The following is a 24215-nucleotide window of genomic DNA, read 5'->3' on the forward strand; positions in this document are numbered from 1 at the left end:
AGGAATAGTCAGACATCGTGATAACCCATAAAACCTGTGGTTGTGAAAACATTATATATAATGCGAAGCATTTTGTCTTTTTTGCTAAAGTGAGAAAATGCTTACACTAAGATGAACAAATTTTAGGTGTGGAATACAAGGACTGAATGCACACTTCAGGAGGAAGAAAGGAGCGATGTCCAAATACCCACAGCCCTGCCTGCTTTATGGCGCTGTACTTCTGCAATGTTGTAGAGTCAACAGGCCTCACTCCCATATTCAGAAAGAATGTTTTTATTCTTCAGCTACAAAATTTGAAAGTGAAATTATTTCATCAAGCATTTTCCCTTTCAGATTTGGAGAAGCCACAGGTAATTGATGCATAGAATTCAAGGGCACAGGAGAAAGGATTAATGATGGAGAGAGGCTGACAGACGTGGGACAGGCAGACCTGCTGGTCACCTCCCTTGGAAGTCCTGAGAGCCTTGACTTGTCCCTACAGACGTTACATCCGACTTTAAAATACACTGGAGGTGGGGGCAGGAGAAGGGGCCAAGTTCTTTATGGGCTTGGTGGATTTCCAGATGTGCCCCGCCAGAAGCACTGAGTAGGAATGAAGTGGCCTGCATGGCCTGGCTGGCCAGTCCTGCTCCAAGGGTCCCCTCTGCCCTACCTGCCTCCGTCCCCATATCTGGGACAATATTCCAGGAAGCTCCTGCAGATGGGAGAGTTGCTAAAGCTGGACTTCCACTTGGATCAATCAGCTCAAGAAAGGAAGCAGAAGGCAGGCAGCCAGCAGGCTCAGGAGGCACCAAGGGAGCCCTGGATTGGACTTGGTTTAAGCTGCTGAGCGGCTGGGAACTAATTCCTGCGGGCCGGCCTCTCCATTTCATCACACAGTAACATTCTGGGGCACACATGTTTTTTAGGAACACAGAAAGACCCCTGAGGGTAAACAGAATTCTGGCCGTCTTCCTCAGGGGTGGGCCTTGGAAGGTGGAGTCCCGAGCTTTCTAGGTGGGCTCCAGCTTGCTGGCGATCTTCTGGGTAACCTTGCTGAGGGCCTCCTGGAACTGGGGGTACTCATCCTGCACATGGGTGAGGATGGTGCTGAGCAGGCCCAACCGGTCATTCAGCCGCTTGTGCTCCATCAGCAGGGATTTCTTCGAGCGGAACAGGAACACGTACCTCCCGTCAATCACAGCCTGCAGGTGCTTGAGGCGAGTCTGCAGGGCCACAATCTCCGAAAGGTTCTGGGTGGGAAAGAGACCCCACGTCAGGCCGTGCAAATCAGGAGGACACCTGCTCTACCGCAGTGCAGAGCCGAGGAAATGCCAAAGGGGAGCACCGTGCCCCAAAGAGCCCAGTCTCCAAGTTCAAGGTGAGGAGTCTATCCCTCCCAAGGGAGCCTTGATCACCCATCACAGGGAGACATCTTTGACACAGCCGAGTGTCAGGCCTGGTTCCAGACCTGTTCTGGTCTCCATGGCCCTGGCTGAGTCCTTGGAGTCCACGCCCCCTCCTCCCATCTCACACTCACACCACCGTCTGTCCAGTAGGAAAGCCCACTGGCGGAACTTCTGAATGGTATGCAGAATCCAGCAGCTTCCCTGGGTGGCTGCCCTAGTCCACGCACACTCCAGCAGCAGCGTCCTGCGTCCACCCTTGACCCTTCACCCAACACTCTCCAGCAACAGGGATATCCTGCCAAACACCAAGTCCCCTCACCCAGAGCCCTTCACTATCTCCTCCTCAAGTTGCCAAGAGAAAGGCCCAAAGCCAGGATCATGTGCCTCCAAGGCTACACACACCAGAGTGTCCCCTTTGCCTGGGTGACTCTGTCTCTCCTTGTCTCCTTCAAGTCTTAGCTCAGATGCCATCTTCTCCATGTGGCCTCCCAGAACACCCCACTCAAAATCTCAGTCCCCCATTCCCCGCTGATGCCCGACATTCTTCCTCTGCTGAACTTTCTCCAAAGAATTTATCACCGCCTAACACACCCTGTCTTTTTCTTTATTCTGTTTAGCCTCTGTTCTCTTGCTCCTGGCATGTGGTCTCTGGTGAAGGGTGGGCAGGCATTTTGTTTTTCTGCTCTGTCCTGCAGTCCTGGGACCCAGGATGGGCCCAGCCTATACTCAATAGCTATTGATATTTGCTAAGTGAAAGAAGTCAGAGAGTCACAAACATGTGAGCAGCTGGTGGTGCCCTCAGCCTGGGCCTACCTGGACCCGAGAGGCCTTCCCTGGGTGGCACCCCCTTCTCTTGCATGTGGCGCACCCCTCTGCCAGGGTGCCTGAGCCCCAGTGACCTCCTGGCTTTTACCTGTCGCTTGAGGGCCACCAGCTGGCGGAGGTCAGCCTCCAGCGTGTCGGAGTCCGCCTGCATCACGGACAGCTTTTCCTGCTTCTCAAGGAGGGAGCTGCTCGTGAGTTTCTGAGTCTCTTCCAGCTCTGAGATGGTCTTGGTGCACTCCTCGTTGGCCTGGGAGGTAAGCAGAACCTGCTGTGCGTGGCCCTCAGGTAGCGGACAGAGGAGTGCCAGGCTAGGGCCCGGAGCACGAGGAGGTCCTGGTGGGGACCCAGGAGGCACGGGAGGCAGGGAGGAGGGGGACATGGGACAGGAAGCTGCAGAAGGAATGGATGCCAGACAGGCTGAGTCCACAGACGAGGAGCAGGAAGGGCCTCTGCCCCGGCGGCCCGGAGACTTCCAGGGACTGCCCCACGGCACCTGAGTGTCGCTCCCTGCCCCTCCTGAGGAGGGGGCACAGAGAGGAGGCCACATGCCCCCCTCGTGAATAGAAGAGAGGGCTCTGAGGCCATGTTCTCAGGTGTCCCCAAAGCCACCCACTGTGCAGAGCCATGGCTGCTGTCCCATTTCACCCTTTGCCTGCAGGGAGGCAGCTCCTGCTCCTACCCCCAGGGCAGGTGTGGAGATGCAGGCTCCACAGTGCCCAAGCCCACAGCTGGTCAGCAGGGGCTGTGGGCCAACTGGGAAGTCTGAGCCCAGAGACCCAGCCTGGCAGTCACCAGGGAAGGGGGCGCTGGGGCAGCACTGGCTCCACCCCTCCGCAGGCAGGGCACACCACAGGCTCAGAGGATGTGGCTAGGGGGACAGGAGGGCAGTCCCCAGGAGAGCAGCACACAGACCCTGCTGAACACGGGCCAGCTGGGGGCCACCACGTCTTCACTCAGCAGGCTCCAGCGGGGGTCCTGTGTCCCCCTCGTAAAAAGATGGTGGCCAGATCCAGAGGTGGCAGTGATCCCTTTCATCAGAGCAGGACAGATTGGTGTGTCCGTTGCCAAGGCCGGCCTGCTGCCCCCTCGTCACGTCCCTGTCACAGCCTTAGCACGGCAGTCCCGACTGTAGCCCTGGACTGAGTTGCTGAGAGGGACTCCCTGACAGGTGGACGGTGGGAGCTGGGCCAGGGTCCGCAGGCCCTGGGACAGGTGGGCAGGCTCCTCAGGGGGCCAGCGGGTGGGGAGGACATAGGGGCACCTCCGGATCCTGGGGCCGCGGGTGGGAAAGCACGGGGGCGTCCAGGCCTTCCCCCGCTGCCCACCTTGTGCACATCCCTGATCTTCTTGCGCAGCTCCATCTGCCTGTGGCGGAAGTCCGTCCGGGTGACCGCCTTCTTGTCCATCTTGCTCTGCCCCTCGGCGTGGGTCACGATGGTCTCCCTGCGGGCCACGGCCAGCTCCATGTCGTGGATCATCTTCTCCTGCTGCTTCAGCAGCTGCCCGTGCTTGACCTGGGTACAGGACAGAGGGGCTGGGCGGGGCAGCGACCCGCAGCAGCCCGCACCCGCACAGCTGGTCCTGCGCCGTGGTCCTCCCACCCAGGACGGAAAGGGGCGTTCCTGAGCAGAGTCGGTGGCGGCTTGGTTGGCAGGGCCAGGCTGGTTTCTTGGCTGTGACAAGTGCACGGAGGTTTGGTGAGACGTGACTCTGAGGGAAGCTGGGTGCAGGGCCTGAGGCCGGGACGGGTGGAGCTGGGAGGATCGACCTCAGGCCACAAGGGACTCTTCTGGAGCCACAGAACCGTTGGGGTCTCGACTGTGGCTGTGGCCACACAGGTGTGTGCCTGGGTCAGAATCCAGAGTCATCTTTCGTCTTTCTTTTCTGCAGTCCTGAGGGTTGAACCGGGGGCTCTGACTGAGCCCCAGCCCCAGCCCTTTTTATTTTTACTCTGAGACAGGGTCTTGCTCAGTTGCTGAGGCTGGCCTGGAACTTCCATCTTCCTGCCTCAGCCTCCCAGTAGCTGGAATATGGGGGTCCACCATGGCACCGAGCTCAAACTGTATGTTAAGATAAGCATATTTTACTGTATGTAAAGATAGGCCTCGAAAAAGTGGACTTGGAAGAAACAAAGCCAGGTGCGGTGGCCACACCTGTGATCCCAGCGGCTCAGGAGGCTGAGGCAGGAGTTCAAACCCAGCCTTTGCAATTTAGTGAGGCCCTAAGCAACTCAGTGAGACCCTGTCGCTAAGTAAAATACAAAAAAGGGCTGCGATGTGGCTCAGTGGTTAATGTGGCTCAAAAGAAAGCTAGCTAGCTAACTGAACAAAAACCAGAACTTGGAGTTGGTAGGGACGTAACCACCATCATGTGATTTTGAATACTAATCTGGCAGGCTGTGTTAGGAATGTACTTCTGGGGATGGGGACTCAGCCCAGTTGTACAGCGCTTGGCCTTGCGGGAGGCCCAGGGTTCCATCCCTAGCAGCACTGAGTGAGTAAATGAAGACGTTGTTTAAAAAACAAATTTGCCTATCGGCAGCCCCCTCTTGGGAATCCAGTGCACAGGAAGATGGACCGGGTGTTACCCTAACACGGTGTGATGGTTAGTTTTTGTCACCGAGGGCTGCCCAGATAGCTGGTGCCCATGACCCCTGGGGAGTCTGTGAGGGCGTCCTGCAAGAGCCTGGCCTACCAGTCAGTGCGCAGAGAGGTCCACTCTCCCTGGAGGCGGGCGCTGTCTGATGGCTCGGCACTGGCAGGGCACCTGCTAGGTGGTGCAAGACCGTGGCTATGCTCTGTGGGATCTGCTTCTTGGGAGAACTCTCAGGGTTTGGGGAAACCCGACCCAGTGTGTGAGAACTGGCTGCTGAAGGCAGACGGTGCCCAAGACTCAAGAAGAGGCGGACAGACCCGGGACTGCACCGAGAGCGCGGTGGAGCCCCAGAGACAACAGTGTATCCTGGGAGGCAGCTAGACAGGGTCCCTGCACCCCAAGGCAGGAGGAAGGGGTTTACATGCTAAGCTGGACAGAGAGGGCCCGGGCTGTGGCCGGCCAGAATGTTCCTGGCCTTTCTCACACATTGCGAAAGCGCTGGACGTTAGTGAAGGAACAGCCCTGGCGCCCGAGGCTGGTACAGCGCCTGGCTGACTGTCCTCGGGAGAGTGGGCTGAGTGCCAGGGCTAGCTGGCAGTTACGCTGGGGATGGCTGTGCCACGTCAGGCTGGACCCCGGGACCAGTAGCCAGTGTGCTGGGGCAGAGGGACCACAGGAAGCCTCCTTCAGCTCACAGTGTTTCAGTTAATTGTGGGGCAGGCACCGTCCACTCTATAACTGCCTAAGAACGCTGGTGTCTGTATTTAAAATAGAGAAGTGGGGGGTTACGTGGGCACTGTTTTTGTTAAGGATGCGACTCCCAGAGGGCAGGACGTGTGGGGCAGGTCTGAACCCAGCAGGCCCCTTGCCCTGCGGGGCTCGCTCAGCCACCCTAATGGGCAGGGGCGGTGGGCAGGAGGGGTGCTCTCTGCTCCCTGGGATGGGGAGCTGCTCCCTGCAGCAAATGCATGGCTTCTGTGGTTTGGGACACAGTGAAGTATTTTTAAAGTGACCTTTCAGCAGTGCATGCATCTGAACTGAAGAGCGACTCCTCAGCCAGAGAGATCTGTGTTTTAAATGGCACTGTCAAAGTGGCATCACGTTATTTTTATCAACCCTTGGGATTTTCTTTTTGGTGGTACTAGAGATTGAATCCAGGGGTGCCCAACAACTGAACTCCATGCCCATAGCCCTTTCGATTTTTAAATTTTGAGACAGGGTCTCACTAAGTTGCTGAGGCTGGCCTCAACCTTTTTTTTTTTTTTTAAATATTTTTTTTATTGGTTGTTCAAAACATTACAAATGGCCTCAACCTTGTTATCCTTCAGCCTCAGCCTCCTGAGCCCTTGGGACTGCAGGTGGCCCACCCCAGGCTTACTGCTTGAAGGCTGGGAACCTGAAGCTCATTGATCCCGTGATTTAATTGCCAGCCTTTTAAGGTAGTGAAGTCTGGATTCTGTGAAGGATCGGATGGCTCTCTGAACCCTTTGTCTTGTGAGTTTCTTCTTATCCCACAGTGGGACATGTCTCATTAGTGGGTTGAGAAATCGTCTGTGAAATATCGGGCGAGTGCCTCGGTTGCTCCAGCAAGGATGAGGTTGTGTGAAGTCACGTGTCCATGCACTGCAGGCTCAAGGCCAGCCTGGGCAACTTAGTGAGACCCTGTCTTAAGTTTACAAAAGGGCTCAGTGGACAAGTGCTTCTGAGCACGGGCAAAGCCCACAGTTCCAGCCTCAGTACCAAGAAAAGAAAAAAAAAAAAAAAAAAAGGCTGTGTCACTGTGCGTGTCCTGTGTTGTTCTGTGATCTCTGCTGGGCAGGAAGGACACAGCGCCTCGGGGCGCGAGGTGAGGCAGGTGCGGACCTGTGCAAAGCCTGCGCTTGGTAGGTTGAGGTCTCTGTGTAGGCGGGAATCTCAGACATTGTCACGGCCAGGGTGGCCAGGCGGTCCCCCCAGGGGAGCCAGGGCCTCGGCCTGGTCTGTCCTGGTTCATGGAGGGATGCCTGCCGGGCCCCGCCAGGGCTGCTGCCCTGCACCCACCTTCATCCTGTGGATCTCGGCCTTCATGGTGCGAATCTCTGTCTGTCCCGTCTCGGAGTCCACCGAGGAGCGCATCTCTTTTGCCAGTTGGATTTTTTTCTCCCAAAGCATGACCTGGTGTCTTTCGAGGGAGGAGAGGCCGAGTTAGAGCTGGAGAAACCAGGGTCTTCCTCCAGGGCCTACGTCGTGTGGAGCTGGGAGGGCACAGACTGCAAGGCTCACAGCCTTTACTCTCTGGCCCCTCACAGGAAAGATCTGCCAAGCCTTGAGACAGGCCTCTGGCAGGTGGGGTGATGGGGAAACAGATGAGGAGGAGGAGGAGGAGAGAAGATTGGGAGGTAGGAAGAGAGTGTGAAGGTCTGACTGAGGATTGAGGAAGAAAGGCGACAGACGTCACCCTAAGAGGGAGTGAGATGCCCGCCCCCCTGAGGAGACCTGCAGGCTAAAGGCTGTAAAGTCTCCAAGGAGCCAGCCCCCAAGGTACTGGCCACGGATGGCTTTATGCGTAGATTATATGAAATCGCTGGAGAGATGATGGCTTTGCGATTCACCCCTCTGGATGAGGGATTTGAATCATGGTGCATACAGACTCGCGCAGCACTGTTCCCAAGGGAGTGGACAGAGCCGTGAAGATCCCTGGTGGCTTCAGAGGAGATCCTGTTCCCCTAGTCCTGGGACTGAGCCCAGGGTGCTCCACCACTGAGCTACACCCCAGCCCCCCCTTTTTAAATATTGTTTTCTAGGTGTAGTTGGACACAACACCTTTATTTTATTTATTTATTTTTATGTGTTGCTGAGGAGCGAACCCAGGGCCTCGCGCGTGCTGGGCGAGCTCTACTGCCGAGCCCCAGCCCAGCCCTTTTAATTTTTTCTTTTTTTAATTTTGAGACGGGGTCTCAGTAAGTTTCCCAGGCTGGGCTCCAACTTGAGATCCCCCCACCTCGGCCTCCAGAGTAGCCGGGACCACAGGTGCGCACCACAGGGAAACGTTTTTTGTAAAAACAAAACTGAACCAGAAAGAAATGCATCTGCGCAGTGGCTCTCCGGTAGAGAGTCGCTTCCCCCGACTCTGCTCACTGGGCTGTGGTCTGAAGTGCGCAGACCCGTAAAAATAATGGGCGTGTTTTGAAGTTTATACCAGACAGTCACTCGATTGACACCAAGGGTGGCGGGCCAGAGCCCGGCAGTGGGTGGGCGCCAGGTCGCTCCAGGCTCTGGGATGGTGGCGCTGGAGCAGAGCGGCGGGCGGGACTCACTCTGCCTCCACCAGGCTGTTGAGGACGGTGGCCTTGTCCTCCTGGAGCTGCTCCAGCTTCTCCTGCATCTCGATGGTCTCCCTCTCGGCGGCCTGCGGAGGGAGGGTCGGGACTCGGAGGCTGGGGCCAGGGGGGCAGTCCAGCCTCCTGACCCCCTGGAGAGGACCCCAAGGCAGCAGGGAGCTAGTCTGAGGTCCCGGGCCCAGGGGTGACCTTCAGCGAGCGCACGAACTCCGTCTCGGCCACCAGGTTGTCCTGCCGCAGCTCCTGGGAGCTGCTCCGGCTCTTGTTCACGAGCAGGTTGAGCTTCTTGAGGTCGTTGTCCAAGTCCCTCATGTGGCGCTCGATCTCCTTCTGCTCCCTCTTCTCTTGCTCAATCTTGTCTGCAGCAGAGAGCAGACAAGATTGTCCCACAGCGCAGGGACACCCAGGAAGGGAGTGAGGGTCTGCTGCTCTGGAGCTCCCTTGGTCCCCTGGTCCTTCCTGGAGTCCCACCTAGACCTGGCCCTCCCAGGCTGGGGACAGGACAGGTCTCTTTCTGGTGCTAAGGTTCCCAATCCTGGTCCTTTGAGGAGCTGGGGGAGCCCCGGCTGGGGAAGGCGGGTGCCAAGAAGGACGGGAGGGAGGCTGGAGGCGCTCCCTCCCTGAGAACCTGCAGGGTTCCTTGCACAGCGGGGACGTGGGGTGCTCAGGGATCTCCAGGAAGGGCAGGACTTTGTCCCCAGAACACAGACATTCTTGACATTAACATGGGAGAACAACACGTCCAGCTGTCCCTGGGGTCCTCTGCCCTCCCTCCACCCTTGACGGCCCAGGGCCTGGTCACCTGATGCTCCACCACCTGCCCCCGCCCAGTGGACCTCAGTCCATCAGCATGGTCTGCATCTCAGGCACCTGGCTTTCCCCTCTGTGTCCACCTGACAGCTCCCCAGGGCAGGGCAGGGCAGGGCAGGGCAGGGGAGGGAGGGGAGGGGAGGGCAGGGCAGGGGAGGACAGGGGAGGGCAGGGCAAGCCAAGGCAGGGCAGGGCAGGGCAGGAAGGCAGCAGAGCCTTTGAGAAGGGGCCAGGCAGACAGCCCCCACCACTGGGCAGCATTTCCAGTAGAGACTTCAAGGCAGGGCTGACCCACCCAGACCCCCAATCCAGGACCTGGGGGACTGAGAGTGTCCCAGCAGGTGGCTCGTGGGTGGGTGGTGGCCCCGGAGGCCCCCTCTCATCCTGGTCCTCTGGCAGACCACCGGGTCTTAGGTGTAGTGTGGTGGAGCCCCAAGGCCAGCTTTCTAAGCCAGCTGGAGGGGATGGGGTACCGCATGTCTGAGCAGGGGCCGTGTCCCCGGAGCTCCCCGGAGCTCCCGGCTTTGTCGGGTCCCACAGGCCCCTCTCTCCAGGAAGCTCTGAGGTCCGCGACCTCAGGCAGTTTTCTCAGCCCTGACCCTGTGTCCCCTGCCCTCCCCTCCCCCGGGGGCGCACGGGCGGGCGCCACAGGCCACTCACTCTCTGTGCGAAGCTTCTTCTGCTCCATGATGCGGATGTCCTTCCTGAGCATGTCCAGGGCCGCCACCTGCTCCTCCCGCTCCTGCGTGACCTTGACCAGCTCCTGCTGCAGGCGGAGCCAGGTCACCTGGGCCTGGTTGACACTGGCATTGTGCTCGTCCATCTGCTTGGTCAGCCTCTTGATTTCCAGCTCCAGGGGCCCTAATTCTTCCCCCTGAAAAGGACCCACGTCAGAATGTGGGGTGACTTCCGGGTCAAGGCCTCTCTCTGAGTGGGCTGCAGTCTTGGGTTTCTGCTCTGGGGGCTCGGGGCTCTCTGGGGGCCGGGGACCTCCACTTTGCTGGTTTTGAGGCCCCAGGTCTAAGCCCTAAGGAGCCCTCGTGGGTGTGGCTCTGGTATACAGGGGGCTTGAGCCGCCCAGGCTCAGGTTTGGCTCCTGGGGACCCACCGGGTGTGGGGGATGGAAGAGCCGAAGGGCAGGAGTTACCCGAGCTCGCCGGCCACCACCCAGGCACTCAGGGACTCGAACACACGGAAAGGTGCTGGGTTCCAGGACCCGGGCAGTGGGTACAGTCCAGCCTCACTCATTAGACCACTTCATTTTCAGCAGCAGTGGCCAGCAGGTCAGATCCAGCCCCCGCCTGGCTGGCCCTCAGGCCATTAACAAATTCAAAACTAGGCTGCCCTGTGCTAGGTGCTAGGCGAGAAGGCACAGCTTTCCTCCTGGGGGCCGGGTGGAGCTGAGTGGCTGGGGTGGTCAGTTGCACCCCGCCCTCCCTGCCTGGCCTCTCACCCCCAGCTCAGAGAGGGTCTGCTCCAGCTGCTTGTTGAGGAAGTTGATGAGGCCCTGCTTCCTCTCAATGAGCACCGTGCGCCGGGCGATCTCGTTCTCGCTGCTGGTGATGAGGTCGTTCACCCTCTTCACCTCCTTGTCCAGCTCGCCCAGCACCCTCTGATGCATGTCCAGCCTGCAGTTGGTGTGGGTGATGTCCAGGGTGGCCTGAGCAATGTCGCCATCGAGTTTGGAAAGATGTGTCACCTGAGTTGGTGAAAGGAACTCGGTGAGCATGATTCCCCCGGGTTCTGGAGGAGCGGCCCGTCCTGCGGCCTTCCCGCGGGAGCCCACGTGGCGAATTCTCACTAAGAGAAAGGTAAGGCTGCTGGGTTTTCTTGTTGAACAGCAGCGTACGTGGAGGGGGCGAGGTAAGACCCAGAGCAGCACAGGCAGGACGCTGCATCCCTGTAATTCCACCGAGGTCCACCGAGGTCCACCGCCATGCCCACCTGGGAGCTCTCCTCTCCTCCAATCTTATGAGGCCCCTCCTCCTCCCACAGAACAGAACCAGGACCACACTCCACTTATTGGGTTGTAACCCGCTCTGGCCTTTGGCAAATCACTTCTGATATTCTAGGTCATGTACTTAATTTTTTTTTTCGTTGTCGATGGACATAACACCTTTATTTTATTGATTTTTATGGGGTGCTGAGGATCAAACCCAGTGCCTTGCACATGCCAGGCGAGCGCTGTACCACTGAGTCCCAGCCCCAGCCCCTCCAGTCATGCACTTTTTAGCGGGTGTACGACACCCGTGGTTTTGTGACAGCGCATGAGGCCGCCGTGATCACCAGATGGCCATTCCCGACCACCAGTCCCGACTGGGGCACTGTGCTGCTGCTCTGGGCGGCTGGCAGACATCAGGGAGGAAGACAAGACCCCTGCCTCTTTGAGCTCTCGACCTATTATAATATTCCTAAATAACGCCGCAGAAAACACCAAACTTCTTTTGTATTCGATGGGACCAATGTCCTTCCATTTTACTGAAACCCCACTCAGGCCCGGGGCGCCGGCTTCTGGTGGCCAGCACAGGCCACAGGGCAGGCCAGGGCTGCACAGGCTCCCCGCTGCCCCAGGCTTCCCGGCCACCTGCCTCCTGCTGGGCTCTGTTGGGGAGGGAGACAGATTCAGGCTTCCCTTCCTGTGAAGGTCACTGAGAGGTCAGTGTGAACATCTGGAGGCAGCCAGGCTCAGCACCAACTGGTCCTGGGGACAGGCAGAGGCTTTTGGCTCAAGAACAGGGTCCTCCTCCTCTCAAGGCCCAGGGCTCCTGCCGACTCCAGGCCTCCTGGGGGCCGCCTCATCTCTCCTGTGTGACCCCTACTGGCTCCACGTCCCACACTCACATCTGACTGTAAAGCCCAGACCCCACCCGCCTGGCATCGAATGTCCAGCCTCTCTTGTCTAGCGGGAATGGCTCGGCCCACTGGCCCTCTCTGGACCAGCCCGATGCCCATTTCTTCTGACAAGGCCACCCTGAGACAGGGTCCATGCGGGGGGTCAATGCCTCCCAACGCCCACCCTCTTCCTGCTCTCCTGCTAGGGGCTCCGCTTCCTGGGTCCCTTTCAACCTCTGCCCCACAGGCTCCCTCTGTCACCAGCCAGGTCACCCGGAAAGCTCTGCCCGCCCGCTCAGTCTCAGGCGGCTCGTGCTCCTAAGGAAACCATTAACTGCCTCCACCCTCCTTGACCCCTGCTCACCCTCCCTCTGATCCTGACTCTGGACAGAATCCTGTCCGTCCACCCTCTGTTCACCTTCCCAGATACGCCCTGGCCTCTGCCCTGCCTTGCCTGCCCCCAGAGCTGGGCTTTAGAGCTTTCAAACAGTGTCCCCGTCATTGTTGGTCTGAGACTCTTTCCTGCCCTCTTCTGGACAGAGGTGGTAGCACATGCTTGGCCCTGGCAGCTACCCAGGAAGGAACAGGGCAGGGACCTGGGGACCTGGGGATCTGCCTGGCTGCCACACCAGGGCCAGGCAGTCTGCTTCACTCTCACCCACCATGCTCCTCACGGGCTCAGAGCACCCAGGGACCACCTGCTTTTCCTGCCTGGTGGTTGTGGCCCCTGCTCTGCTCCCAGGGAGCTGCCATGTCAGCTGGGCTGTCCAGAAGAGACCCATCCAGGCCCCTGTGGCCACCTGGTTCCAGCCCTGTGTTCCCCACTTCCTTGGTACCATCAACCAGAGCGAGCGGCCCTTCTCCTGGGGTGTCTGGGGTGGGTGGGTGGGGGCTGCTGGTAAGGTGGCTGCAGCAGCCTCTGGGCGTCCTCCACGGGAATTTCCCCAGGTCACACCATGGGCAGGGGCTCCCCAGGTCACACCGTAGGAAGAGCCAGAGAACAAAGAATTGAAATAAGGAATCTTTTCTCTAAGGACATGAGGGACCCCCCACAGCCACTGAGACCCCAGTGAGCTCACAGCTGGGCGTTCCCTGTGCGTGGGGCTCCACGGCACCCCAGTCCTTGGGTGGTGGTGGAAAGTGACACTCCCAGGCAGCGCTCATGCCCTGGGCCCAGGACCCTGGCTCTGGCCATTGCCTTCAGAAGGGTGGACAAGGACTTGTACGCAGAGCGCGGGGCTGTGGTGCCATTGAGCCTAGAAGCAGCCCAAAGCTTCCAACAAGAGCACTCCTGAAGGAAGCGCGGAATGTAAGGCAGGAATGAAGAGTCGCTGGTCCAAGGGTACTCAGCGGCATGGGATGGCGCTGTGCAAAACCGTCGCTGCCATGGAGGAAACCATGCAGCATCCATGCACTGTCCCCTGTGTCACCATCCAGCAAAACTTAGGCAATGTGGGTTCAAATGGGGCGAGAAGCAGGCATCGGATGAGAGGCCAAGTGTCTGGGGTGTGTTCACGCGTGTGTTTGCAGGAGTGTGAGTGTGTGCGTGTGTGTGCCTGTGCGTGGGCAGGTGTATGAACGGGGGCGAGTGTGTGTGTGTGAGCCTGCACTGGCGTGTGCGAGGATGAGCGTGTCTGTGCACAGAAACGTTTCCAGGAGGGAACGGCGAGGCTCTGAGAGGGGCCATCGAGGTGGGGATGAGAGGTCCCCTCTGCTTTGTCATGCTCTTCCGCCTCCCGTGCCCCTTTGTGGGCACCTCCTGTGCCACGTGTGGGCATCAGGAGACCCTTGCCTCCACACCCACGCTCAGGGAGGTGCTGCCCTACCATGTTGGTCTTCTTCTTCTGAAGCCTCAGCAGGAGCTGCTTGAAGTACTTGGTCATCTTGTTGGAGGTCATGTGCTCCTGCAGCTTGTCCATGATGGAGGCGTCCAGCCTGTGCCGCAGGTCCAGCTCCTGGTGGGTGGTCTGCTGGATACTCTGCAGCTCGCTTGTAACAGCTGCATGCTCCTGGAAAGGAAGAGCCATGGGTGGACAGTGCCTCAGGGTGGACCCGTGAGGGCTGGCTAGGGCCTCCGCCTGCAGCGGGGCGGTGGGGGGACACCACTGCACCTGATGGCCCTTGCTCAGGGCATCCTCTGTGTTCTGCAGGGTGAGCCTGTAGGTGTTGAACTCATTCTGCAGAACCTCGTGCTTAGCCAGGCACTGTGCGGTCAGCTTCTGCAGCAGGTTGGCCTCCGTCTCTGTCCGGTTCAGGATGCCGGCCAGCTTCTCATTCTTTTCTTCCTCCTTCATGATGGACTTCTTGTAGGCCTCCAGCTCGCTGTCGACGGACTTGGCTTGGTGCTGGCATTCTCTGCAGAAGGCCAGACAGCACAGTCAGTCACCTGCGGGACAGACATCGGGGACCAAGGCACAGCCACACCCGGCTCTGAAGACCTCACCAAGTGGACGACATGCAGAGAAATGCGTCAGGAAACAACTCTTCTGATCGAGGCCCATTTGACGGCTGTTTTCTAACGCACCCACAGAACCATGATCCCTGAAAGCCCACGCGTGAGGCTCGTGTCGTGACGACGGGAGAAGGGAAACAAGGGAGGGCCAGGCCTTTTGCTGGGCTCCACTGCCCGCCATCCTCCTCCCTCGCAACAGCCCTAGAGAGGAAGCACCCTTCCTGCCTGAGACACACGGGCGGTCAGCAGGGTACTGGCCCCCACACTGCAGCATGGACCATTTAAGAGACTTGCAGTTAGTGGTGCAGCTGGAGGAATGTGAGGCGGGTCCCTCTAAGTTCTGTGGCTCCCTCCCCTCAGCCTCCCACAGTGGAAACGCCTACGGTCAACATCGAGTTTTGAAGATTCTGGGCAACGGTGCAGAAATCAGACACAGTGAGTCTTGGTTGTTCTTTTACAAAATTAGTTTGGCAATTCTAACTCCTTTAGGTTTCCAAATACATGTTAGAATTAACTTATCAGGTCCAGGGGGAGGGGAACTGTCCACTGCGACTGTGATGGCCATCCTTCCTGCAAAGCCACAGTTATCAGCACAGGGTGGTCTGGAAGCACAGTCACAGACACCAGCGGAGCAGAACGGATTCCACAAACACAGCATCAAGGAGAGAAGCTGGCCAGGACCCCCCCAGACACGGCAAAACGCAATGGAGTGGACGGCACTCCTGACCTTCAGAGCCACACCAGGAGCCCGGGCAGAAAACGGAGAAGAAAGCCGCCACAGCCCCGGGGCAGGCAGCACCCCCATAAAAAAGCAAAAACCAGAAAAGGAAGAAATTGACAAAAAATTTAGACCTCCTTTTGGGTTTCTTCAAAGACACTGTTAAGAGAAGAAAAGATGAGCCACGGACGGGAGGGAAATATTTCAAAACACACATCTGAGAAAGAACTAGACTGCAGAACATAAAAAGAACCCTCAGGTGGACCATGCGATTTAAGAAGGAGCACAAGGCGGTGCTGCTGATGGCCACAGCGCACAGGACCCTGGTCCCAGTGTCCGCAGCGTCTCAGTTCCCTCAGGAGCAGCTGGACCCTCGCCCCCCCCTCTCCCCAGCGAAATGGCACAGCCACAAGTCGGGATCTGGTCGGCCCTGGGAAGCACAGACTGCTGGTCCTGCACCCAGGGCGTCCGGATGCATTAAGCCAAGCCGCCAGCAAGGGCAGCCCCTGTCCTTGCGGGGTGGAGGCACCTCTGCCTGGTCAGGACTGAGGGGAAGGAAGTCCCCAAGGCCAAGGCCAACCTTCTGCTTCCCTCTGGAGCAGTGTGACAGCTGAGTCCCACGGTTCAGGTTTCCCCTGCACATTCAGGACAGCGGGCAAGACCCCGAAAGCTGCCTGGAGAGACAGCAGAATAAGGCAGACGGGGAAGGCCAGGCGCTTAGAACAGAGCCAAACCTGCCGCTTGCGTCTGAGACACAGGGGGCCATCTTAAGGTGCTGGCCCCCAAGACCTGGGAGGTCTCTGGGAAGTCGGATGACCAGGCCAGAGTTAAAGCGGGTCTCCCTGTAGGGTGAAGAGGTGTGCAAGCCGCTGGAGAGACAGCGCATCTTGGCGGAACCTGCTGGAGGGATTCACTACCTGAAGCAATGCCCCGGGCAGCCGAGAGGAAAAGGCCACCCAGCCGGACAGATGGCCAGGTGCTGTGGGTGAGAGGCAGAAGCAGAAGGGGCCAGGGCCTCGGTGCTCCACCCCCAGGTCCCTGGCAGCACCTGTGTCACTGGCCCATGTTCTTGCCACAGATGGGAGCTGACCAGTCAAGGAGGGAGCCTCTGTTCAGACCTTCATGTTGATTTTTCATGATGCACGTGAGGAGGGGGCATTGTTGTGGCCGCGTCAGCCTCTGGTGAGCTGGATTCATGTAACTGACCAGAGGACAAAGGCTCCTGGTGAGACTGCAAAACTGCTTCCAGTCAGTGGCCTGCTGGGCCCCAGGAGGGGGGCCAGCCAGCAGTGTGGCCGCGGGCCTGCAGCCTGACCAGGAGTGCCTCCATTCTGTCTGTTTTCTAAATGTCCTGCAGGCCTGCACACCTGAGGGCTGACCGCTGGTGTTCAGGAAGTCCTGTTCAGCCGGCTCAGATTTCCCTCTCCAAACCTTCTGGGCGCAGAGAGCGCCCCTGCGGTCACGCTTACAGTTCTCACAGTGGCCCCTGCTCTTTGGAAAGGCCGACCGTGGTGTGGGGGCGGAGGCAGGGGCTGGGTGCACAACTGCAGGGCGCAGAGGCTTTTAGCTCCCTGGGTGCTGGCGAGTGTGCACTGTTTTGCTGAGACGTTCACTCGACACTGTGCACACCCATTTTTAAACACCAGATGCCTACTTTGTTCACCAGTCCCGCTGGCACAACCCTAAGGTGTGAAAATGTGTTGAACTGTCAGAGCACTTTGACACACTGCTGGGGGGATGTGACGGTCACACTCATCTCTGGTGACGCCTGCAGACCTATGTACCCTGCATGACAGAGCATTCCAGGCCTGGTGACGCACGGCAACCCCGTGGGAGGGACACACTGGGAGCCCTCAGGAGCCAGGGTGGACAGCACCACACCCCCCAGCAGAGCACAGGAGCGGCTCTGAACGGTGCTGGGGAAGCAGCTGCAGACAGTGCGCGGTACGGGGCGGGGCAGAAAAGGAAGGCCACCTGGGCTCACAGGGGAAGCTAGGACAGGAGACCCAGGCAACTGGAGCCTTGGTGTACGGGAGGACACTGGGGGCTGCCCTGGGAGGAGGCTCAAGTTGTACATGGTTCTGCAATGTTTTTAACCCGGGTTCTATGATATCCATTCAGAAGATCAAAAGTTTAAAAAGATGGGTGGGGTGTGGCCAGGCTACATCTCTAAGGACACGTAGGGACGGCCAGGGGGACAAGAATTTGCAGAGAGGACACGGTGAAGTCCTGGGGCACAGGAAGCTGGACAACAGGAGGTCACGGAGGTGTCGCATTCCCCAAGGACTCAGGCCACCAGGCTTGGGGAGCCACCAGTGCTGAGCCCTCAAAGAGACCCTCTGCTGCGGCTTACTCAAGGTCACCGGGCCACTAACACAGGTGGTCAGATGGCCTTGAGCACCAGCGTTGGGCAGGTGGCCTAGATTTGCAGACCAGTTAGCCCCTGCAGGGCAGGGAGAAGTCTGTCCAGCCACAACTGGCCTGGGCTCCTCTTCCTGTATATTTAAAGGGAAATGAGTCTTCAGACAGAATGTTCCAGAGGCCCCTCGGCTTTGTTTTGTTGATGGAGGAAGAGGAGGAGTGAGGGCTTTTAATCCAGCATGATTCATGTTGAATTGCCGTTTAAGAACGATCACATACACCTCAGCATTTTCACAATCCCAGCACCTGGTGTCTCCTGGCTGCCCGGACGGCACCAGGCTCGCTGCGGGCACAGGCGTTCGCTCCTCGACCCGAGGGCCCGCTCTGCACTGCCCCCGTGGGTGCCAGAGGTGGCAACGACAGGACAGCCGTGGCGAGAGCGTGCCGCGCGGGAGCCACTTGCCACCTCCAGAACCCAGCTTTCCGGGTCCCAGGTCCAGAGGCCCCGCCCCTGGGTGGCTTTGGGCATCCACGCAGCACCCATGTCTCCAACATCCCATCTCAGAGCAACCTCCTCCCGCCCTTCCATGGGAGTGGAACTGGGGATTCTGGGTGGACAGCATCCCCCAGGCGTAACGGCCGGGAGGGAGGGAGGGGGTTTCTGCCTCCGGAGGGGAGTCTGCCGATCAAGGGGAGGCTGTGTCCCGGGGTCCACCCCTTCTCTTCTCCTTTCCCTAATCCAGCCAGGAAGTCTGAGCCTTGCTGCCCCAGGGCCTTCGAGAGCGGGAACCTCGTGTCCCTGGAGATCCGGGGACCTGGACAGGTGGGACTGAGGGGGCCTGCTAGACCGCCCAATGCCCTCGCGTCCCCAGCCTGCCTGCCACCTGGCTGGGGCTCCCGGGACGGGTGGCCCCGGTGTGGCCATACCTGAGGGCCTCCGTGATGGTCCGGTGCGCCTCGTTGCGGTGCTTCATGCCCACCAGGCTGGTGGACCACTGCTGCAGGATGCGCTTCTTCTCCATGTTGATGGCGTCTATCTCCATGCAGGCCTGCCGCGGGAGGGGCCGCGGGCACCGGTGAGGGCCAGGGCTTCTCGGGAGCCGCCTCCCCCCCCCCCCGCCCCCCCGTCTGCCCTCTTTCTTGTCACGCAGCAGCAAGGGATAACAGGAAGCCCAGTGGGCTTCAAGGAAGCCTGGAATCCCTTCAAGCCTCTGGCAGGGGCTGAGGTGCTCGGGCTGGGAGTCCCCGAGGCTGCCGCCTGGTTGGCCCAAGTGTGTTCTTTCTAACGGGTGGAGCCTGTCTTCCCAGCGAGAGGTTTTCATTGTATCTATGGCTTTTCTAAAGTATCAGCGTGTTGTTTGAGTGTGTTTTAGTAGTTTCCTTGGAATGAAGTCCAAGTAGTGATATTTGGGGGAAGGGGAGTGATTTTGCTACAAATTAAGGGTTGTCCTCAATAAGGGTCCTGACAGCAGGGAGGGACCCTGTGTGGAGGCCCGGGCTGGAGGTCCAGGGTGGAGGCTGGGCTTCCCTCTGGCTCCTCGGCCCTTGCCAGTTCAGTGGGGACGGCCCGCCTTTTCCATCAGCTGCTCACTGGCTTCTCGGTTCACCAGAGGAGCATCCGTGGCACCTGCTGGCCCAGGAGGGAAAACCAGAGACCCTGGGAGGCCCCTCCTGGTGGAGCCACGCCAGGATTGGGGGCAAAGGTGCAAACAGGCCTCAAAAAAGCAGAAACCCTGCAGCGTCTCCCCAGCCCTGGATTCTGGTGATTCTCCAAGCCTCCTCACACCCTCTGTGGTGGGCAGTGGTCTGTCCCTCCCCAACTCCTGATGAGATCTGACCCCCACGCTGGATATCAAGAGGGGGGACTGGGCAGGACCTTGAAGGTGTGACTAGGCCTCTGCCCTCACAGGCGGAAGAAAGGCTGCAGTTCTGGGGAGATTCTGCCCATGAAAGCTCGCCCCAGGCCTCAGGCACCCTGTTCTCACCTTGGGATTCTGCTAGCAAGAAGGCGGTCCCCATATGCAGTCCCTTGACCTTGGACCACAGATGGTCCCCAGATGCAGGACCTTGATCCCAAATAAACCTCTTCTACAGAGCCCCCCGGGGTGAGGTGCTGTGCCCTCAGCGGTGGAAAAGAGGCTCAGACGGCCCGGCTGACTCGTGCGTGAGGTCTGTCTGCGTGTAGCTCGCGGGGTCCTTGCCTGCAGAGTCTCATCGCTGCTGTGGTCCCTCCCGTCCCGTCTGTTACGGTTCTGCTCTGGGTGATGCTTAGAGAGGCCCCTTGAGCCCCGGATTATATAGATATTTCCTTTCACCTCCTGGTCCATTCCCCCTGTTTATTGATTCCCCCTGAACTTGCTGAGGTGGCTGGTGTGAGGGAAGGGCTGGCTTTCCCTGGTGACCGCCCGTGAGTAGACTCCACTGGACACACATTTCCTGTCGGCTCCCTACCTCATTCCAGTGTGTTTTAGTACCTGGGGGTGGGGGGGCAGCACGAGGGTGACCCTGTCCCAGTTGGCCCAAGACTCTCTTGGGTTCAGGCCCACGTGCTGGGAATCCGCCCGTCCCAGGTATGGGTCAGCTGGCTGCCCCACCGGACCTTCCCTGGCCCGATTCCTGGCGGGCAAACTCCAGAAGCACTTTCTGAACTCAGAGGCTCAGCTTCCCCTGAGGTGTGAATGGAACCCACCCTGGGTTGACGGTGTTCCCAGGTGAACGGGACAGACGGCTTGGCGATGCCACACCCTCCTCCTGCCACCCTGGACCAGGCTGGCTGTCCCTCCTTCAAGTCCCCTCTGCTTGTGCTGGATGACTTCTGAGTCGCTCCTGCACTAGCGAATGCAGACAGCGGCTCAGGTGACCCCAGGCAGGTCACTTTGGTTCCTGGTGTTGACAGCCGCAGCTCGTACCCAGGAGCTCACCTCTGTGACCTCCTCCTCCCAGAGCTGAGAACTGTCACCAAGACTTCAGTCCTCTGCAGAGGAGGCTGGCAGCGGCTCAGGACTTGCCAGGGTCCCCCAGAACTGGAAGTGCCTCACTTCCTGGCAGAACTTCCACGCCCTGTCCTGGGGCCCCGGGTGCCTGCTGGACCCCACCATGGGCACGGCCAGGGGTTCCCAGAGGCTAAAGGAGATGGGCAGATGGGCAAGGCCCGGTGTTCTGACTCTCTGGACTCGCGGCCGGTTGCAGTCACTCGTCAATGGTGGCATCAATGGTGGCACAGCCCCGAAGACTCCACGGCCCAGGAGTGGGGGTGCCAGGGGCGTCCTTACCTCACTCACTGCTTTCCTTAAGATCTGGGTGTCCTCAGCTTGGGCAAGGTACTGCGCCTCGAACAGAGAGATGTCGTCTTCCAGCCGGCTGGTCCGCATGGTGAGCTGGTCCACGAACAGGTCCTGGGTTCAGGATGAGAAGGTGCTCAGAGAAGACCTGTCCACACCTGAGGACCAATCCACCAACCCGACCCAAGTCAGCGCCCAGGCTGCCTCGTCCTCTCCACTGGCAGGGCCCCGTGGGCAGCCGAGGGAAGGTTCAGAGATGACCGGCTGCGGGACCCTCAGCACACCTGCTTTCTCTTCTCCGCCTCCGCCCGCGTGCGCTCCACCTCGGCCTTCTTCACCACCTGCTTCATCACACAGATGTCGTCCCGCACGTCCTGGTCCACGTTCTGCATGTAGAAGAGATTCAGGGCCAACCTCTCCATCTCCAACTGCAGGGCTGCCACTGCGGAGACAGGAGCGGCCATCAGCTCTCCATCTCTTGTGCATTTAGACCTCCAAGGTAATGTTCAGATCAACTTTCAAGGCATAGAGCTCTTTATGGTGGAAATGAGACCCCCTCCAGGAGACGGCACTCGGAGGAGGCAGCGCTGTAATACTTAGCTGTGTAGACGAGGCAGGAGGGAGCGACAGAGCCCCTGCAGCTGCTCATATCTGCAGACGTACTCTTCAGGAGGACGGTGGCCTGGGGCTGGGGTGGTGGGTGGGCACTTCTCACCGTGGAGATCTTCAATTCTGAATAATCGCTGTTTCAGAGTGAGACACTGGCCAATCAGCTCGACCTCGCCAGAAACAGCCCAACATGGACCTTGGCTGGTGCCGCACTGAATTCATCATTAACTTAGAGAGCAGTGACATTGATACATTAGCACCTTCCCGTGGAGCCACCAGGTTGCTCCTTCAGTGAAGTCTGCTCCGCGTCACCCATCAGCATCGTTTTTCTCCTGACGGGCTCACCCCGTTCTTGTGGACTTGTTCCCCCGGGTCCTGTGGTCGCTCTAGCTCCTGGGGATGGCATCTTTTTAAATCACCCTCCCCAGCTGTGGGTTGCCTGTGTAGGAGACTGCACATCTGGCCTCCAGTCACTCCGTGGAATTCCTGCTCCTGTTAGCTTTTTACCGCCATCACGGTCAGTTACCGCGGATCTTTGACGCGATCATTTCCACCACCTGTCGCATCCCGTCTCCCGGGCCCCTTGCTCTGCTGGGGCCTCCTGGCAGGCACTCAGGGGGGCACTCGGGCCTGGGTGGGCTGGGTGTTTGTCAAGCGCCCATTTGGCGACCATGCACAAGGCCCCTCTCCTCCTTTGGTGTAATTCAGCGAGTTAACCGGGTAGGTTCCCAGTCACGCGTTCCGCCTCACGTCCAGAAGAGAGCCCTCCTTGGTGGCCAGGCGCTTCTTTTCTCAGGTGCTGCTGAACCTGACCTGTGTGCATGGGCGGCTCCAGGGTGTGCTGGTTCAGCGGTGGTCAGCAGCGCTGCAGGACAGGCCTGGAAAGTTCCTCAGATCTCTGCCCCTGGAGGGCTGGGGGAGCAATCAGCGCCTGCCCGGAGCAGCACCGTCAGGGACCGCAGCAGTGCTGGTCAGCCATGCGCAGACGCTTGGAAACAAGCAAGGCAGAAGCTCCCTGGCATAGCTCTTGGCCCCACGCTGTGGCTTGGTGTCATCTCCCTTTTGTTCTTCATCCAACAGGAAGGAATTCTGTCAAGTTTATTGGTCATTTTATTTATTTATTTATTTATTTTTAAGAGAGAGAGAGAGAATTTTAATATTTATTTTTCAGTTATCAGCGGACACAACATCTTTGTTTGTATGTGGAGCTAAGGATCGAACCCGGGCCGCATGCATGCCAGGCGAGCGTGCTTCCACTTGAGCCACATCCCCAGCCCCAAGTTTATTGGTCATTTTAAAAGTAACTAGTTCTAAGGACTGGATGCCCACCGGGGGTATCCAGTCCAGGGGGTATCCAGTCCTCAGAACTCTGAGCACCGCCACACTGGTCACTAGGCTGCCACGCTTGAAAACAGGGGAGAAGGAGAAGGAGAGGGAAGGGGAAACGGAGGAGAGGAGAAAAGAAACAAAAGCAGCCATGCCTCCTGTCTGCCCCCCAGACGAGTCAGGAGTCCAGTCTGGCTGAAGGGGTGCTCTACCTCTCCCTGGTCCCTCCAGGGCCAGCCTTGGCCTCGTGGGTCAAAGAGCCGCCAGGACCAGCTGCTGCGCCCTCCTCGGGCATGGAGTCGTCCTGTGGACATGTCTGAAGCCTCGTCTCCTCTTCCTTTGGAACCTGAAGATGTCAGCAGCCGCGTCCAGCCATGCTTATTCTTAATTCCGCTGTCCTGCTGCGGAGGTCTGCCATTCCCGACCTCGTGCCCGGTCTGAGCGTCACACTGGTCACTGCCTCTCCCCTCCTGAAGCTTCTTCTGTGAACCCCGACTTTCTCAGATCGCTCCCTGCTTATCTCCTTCTCAGTTCGAGGGTTCCTCAAATTGGCCTTCCGTTCACAAACTCAGTTCCAACAACATTCTCTTGCTTGGTACCTCTTTTGGGAGCTGGTTATATTTTTTAATTCCAGGTATCATCCTTTCTAACCCTGTGTTCTCGTTTACCATGCAATGTCCCCTGAAATCTTCGCACAGAATACCCACTGGTGTGTGCTCTGCTTCCAGATCTGCTCTGCGTCTGTGGGCTGCGCTGGCCGCAAGCCCCTGGATGGCTCCTGTTTTGATGGGAAGATTTAGTGGCTGAGGTAGGTGACAAAGGCATTCAGGAGGGGCCAAGCACCAGGTGCCACCTAAGGGCCAGTGCATTGGCAGCAGCCCTGTGGCCAGGGCTACAACTGTAACTGAATTTTTGGAGCTGAGAAGGATAAAAATGTGCTGACCGCAGCCATCCCCGCCAGGCTGAGTGGCTTCTGCTCCTGCCCTCATCACATGAGGCCCCCACAGGTGTCTGGCTGTTTCCAGAAGGGCCGCGGCAGAGAGGAGCTGGCCAGCTCCACGGTACCTGGCTCACGGCAGGGGTCAGGTGGGGACATGTGTCCCCCTTCAAGTTCCACTACAGTCCAGACGTGGCTTCTTGGCTTCAGCGCGGCTGTCGCCTTCTTTCTGTTTTGGGCCGATTTGGAGGTAACGAGGAGAGAGTTTTGATAAATGCTACGGTCTGAATGTGTCCTTCCAGAGTACATGCTGGAAATGTGACCCCCAAGGCACCAGGGGTGGTGGGGTGTTCAGGTCACCAGAACCCACTCCTGACGGATTCCTGCCACTCATGAAGGGCTGGGGGGTGCCAGGCCCACTCTCCTGCTCTCTCCCGTCTGCTCTGCTGCCGTGGGGATGCTGCACTCCACAGGTGCTGGCCCTCGATCCCGGAGCTCCCAGTCTCCAGAACCATGAGCCAAACAAACTCTGCCCACTGCTGATGGCCCCACGGCCTCTCCAGCAGAACCGCAGACCTGGACCTGGAAAGGTCTGGAAACCCCTCCTGAATTTCTCAGGGCTCAATGTCTTTCTTTCCAGAACAGGTGGATACATGTAAGGTGCTATTTTCTTCCACGTTTTTTTAGGCTATTTCCCTGTTACATTAGTGCAGCGTTGACAAAGAAAGCTGGGGACTTCACTCCCAGTGACCACAGAGGAG

At 58.6% G+C, this 24215-nt stretch overlaps 1 protein-coding gene across 1 annotated transcript in view; it reads right to left on the bottom strand.

Annotated features, from left to right (window-relative positions):
• Positions 1–885: 885 nt before the first annotated feature.
• Ccdc40 (coiled-coil domain 40 molecular ruler complex subunit) overlaps positions 886–24215 on the bottom strand; it is a 35439-nt gene continuing 12109 nt past the window's right edge. Inside the window, exons 8-20 of the mRNA XM_076870442.2 lie at positions 20867–21024; positions 20574–20696; positions 18229–18350; positions 13882–14125; positions 13597–13779; positions 10392–10637; positions 9599–9812; positions 8318–8487; positions 8105–8196; positions 6849–6969; positions 3539–3727; positions 2302–2460; positions 886–1232 (exon numbers count right to left, since the gene is read on the bottom strand). Of these exons, the coding sequence (XP_076726557.2) occupies positions 993–1232; positions 2302–2460; positions 3539–3727; positions 6849–6969; positions 8105–8196; positions 8318–8487; positions 9599–9812; positions 10392–10637; positions 13597–13779; positions 13882–14125; positions 18229–18350; positions 20574–20696; positions 20867–21024 (2261 nt within the window). The 3' untranslated portion in view covers positions 886–992. The remainder of the gene's footprint in view (positions 1233–2301; positions 2461–3538; positions 3728–6848; positions 6970–8104; positions 8197–8317; positions 8488–9598; positions 9813–10391; positions 10638–13596; positions 13780–13881; positions 14126–18228; positions 18351–20573; positions 20697–20866; positions 21025–24215) is intronic.

Source organism: Callospermophilus lateralis, chromosome 11 (assembly GCF_048772815.1).
Source record: "Callospermophilus lateralis isolate mCalLat2 chromosome 11, mCalLat2.hap1, whole genome shotgun sequence".
NCBI lineage: Eukaryota > Metazoa > Chordata > Mammalia > Rodentia > Sciuridae > Callospermophilus > Callospermophilus lateralis.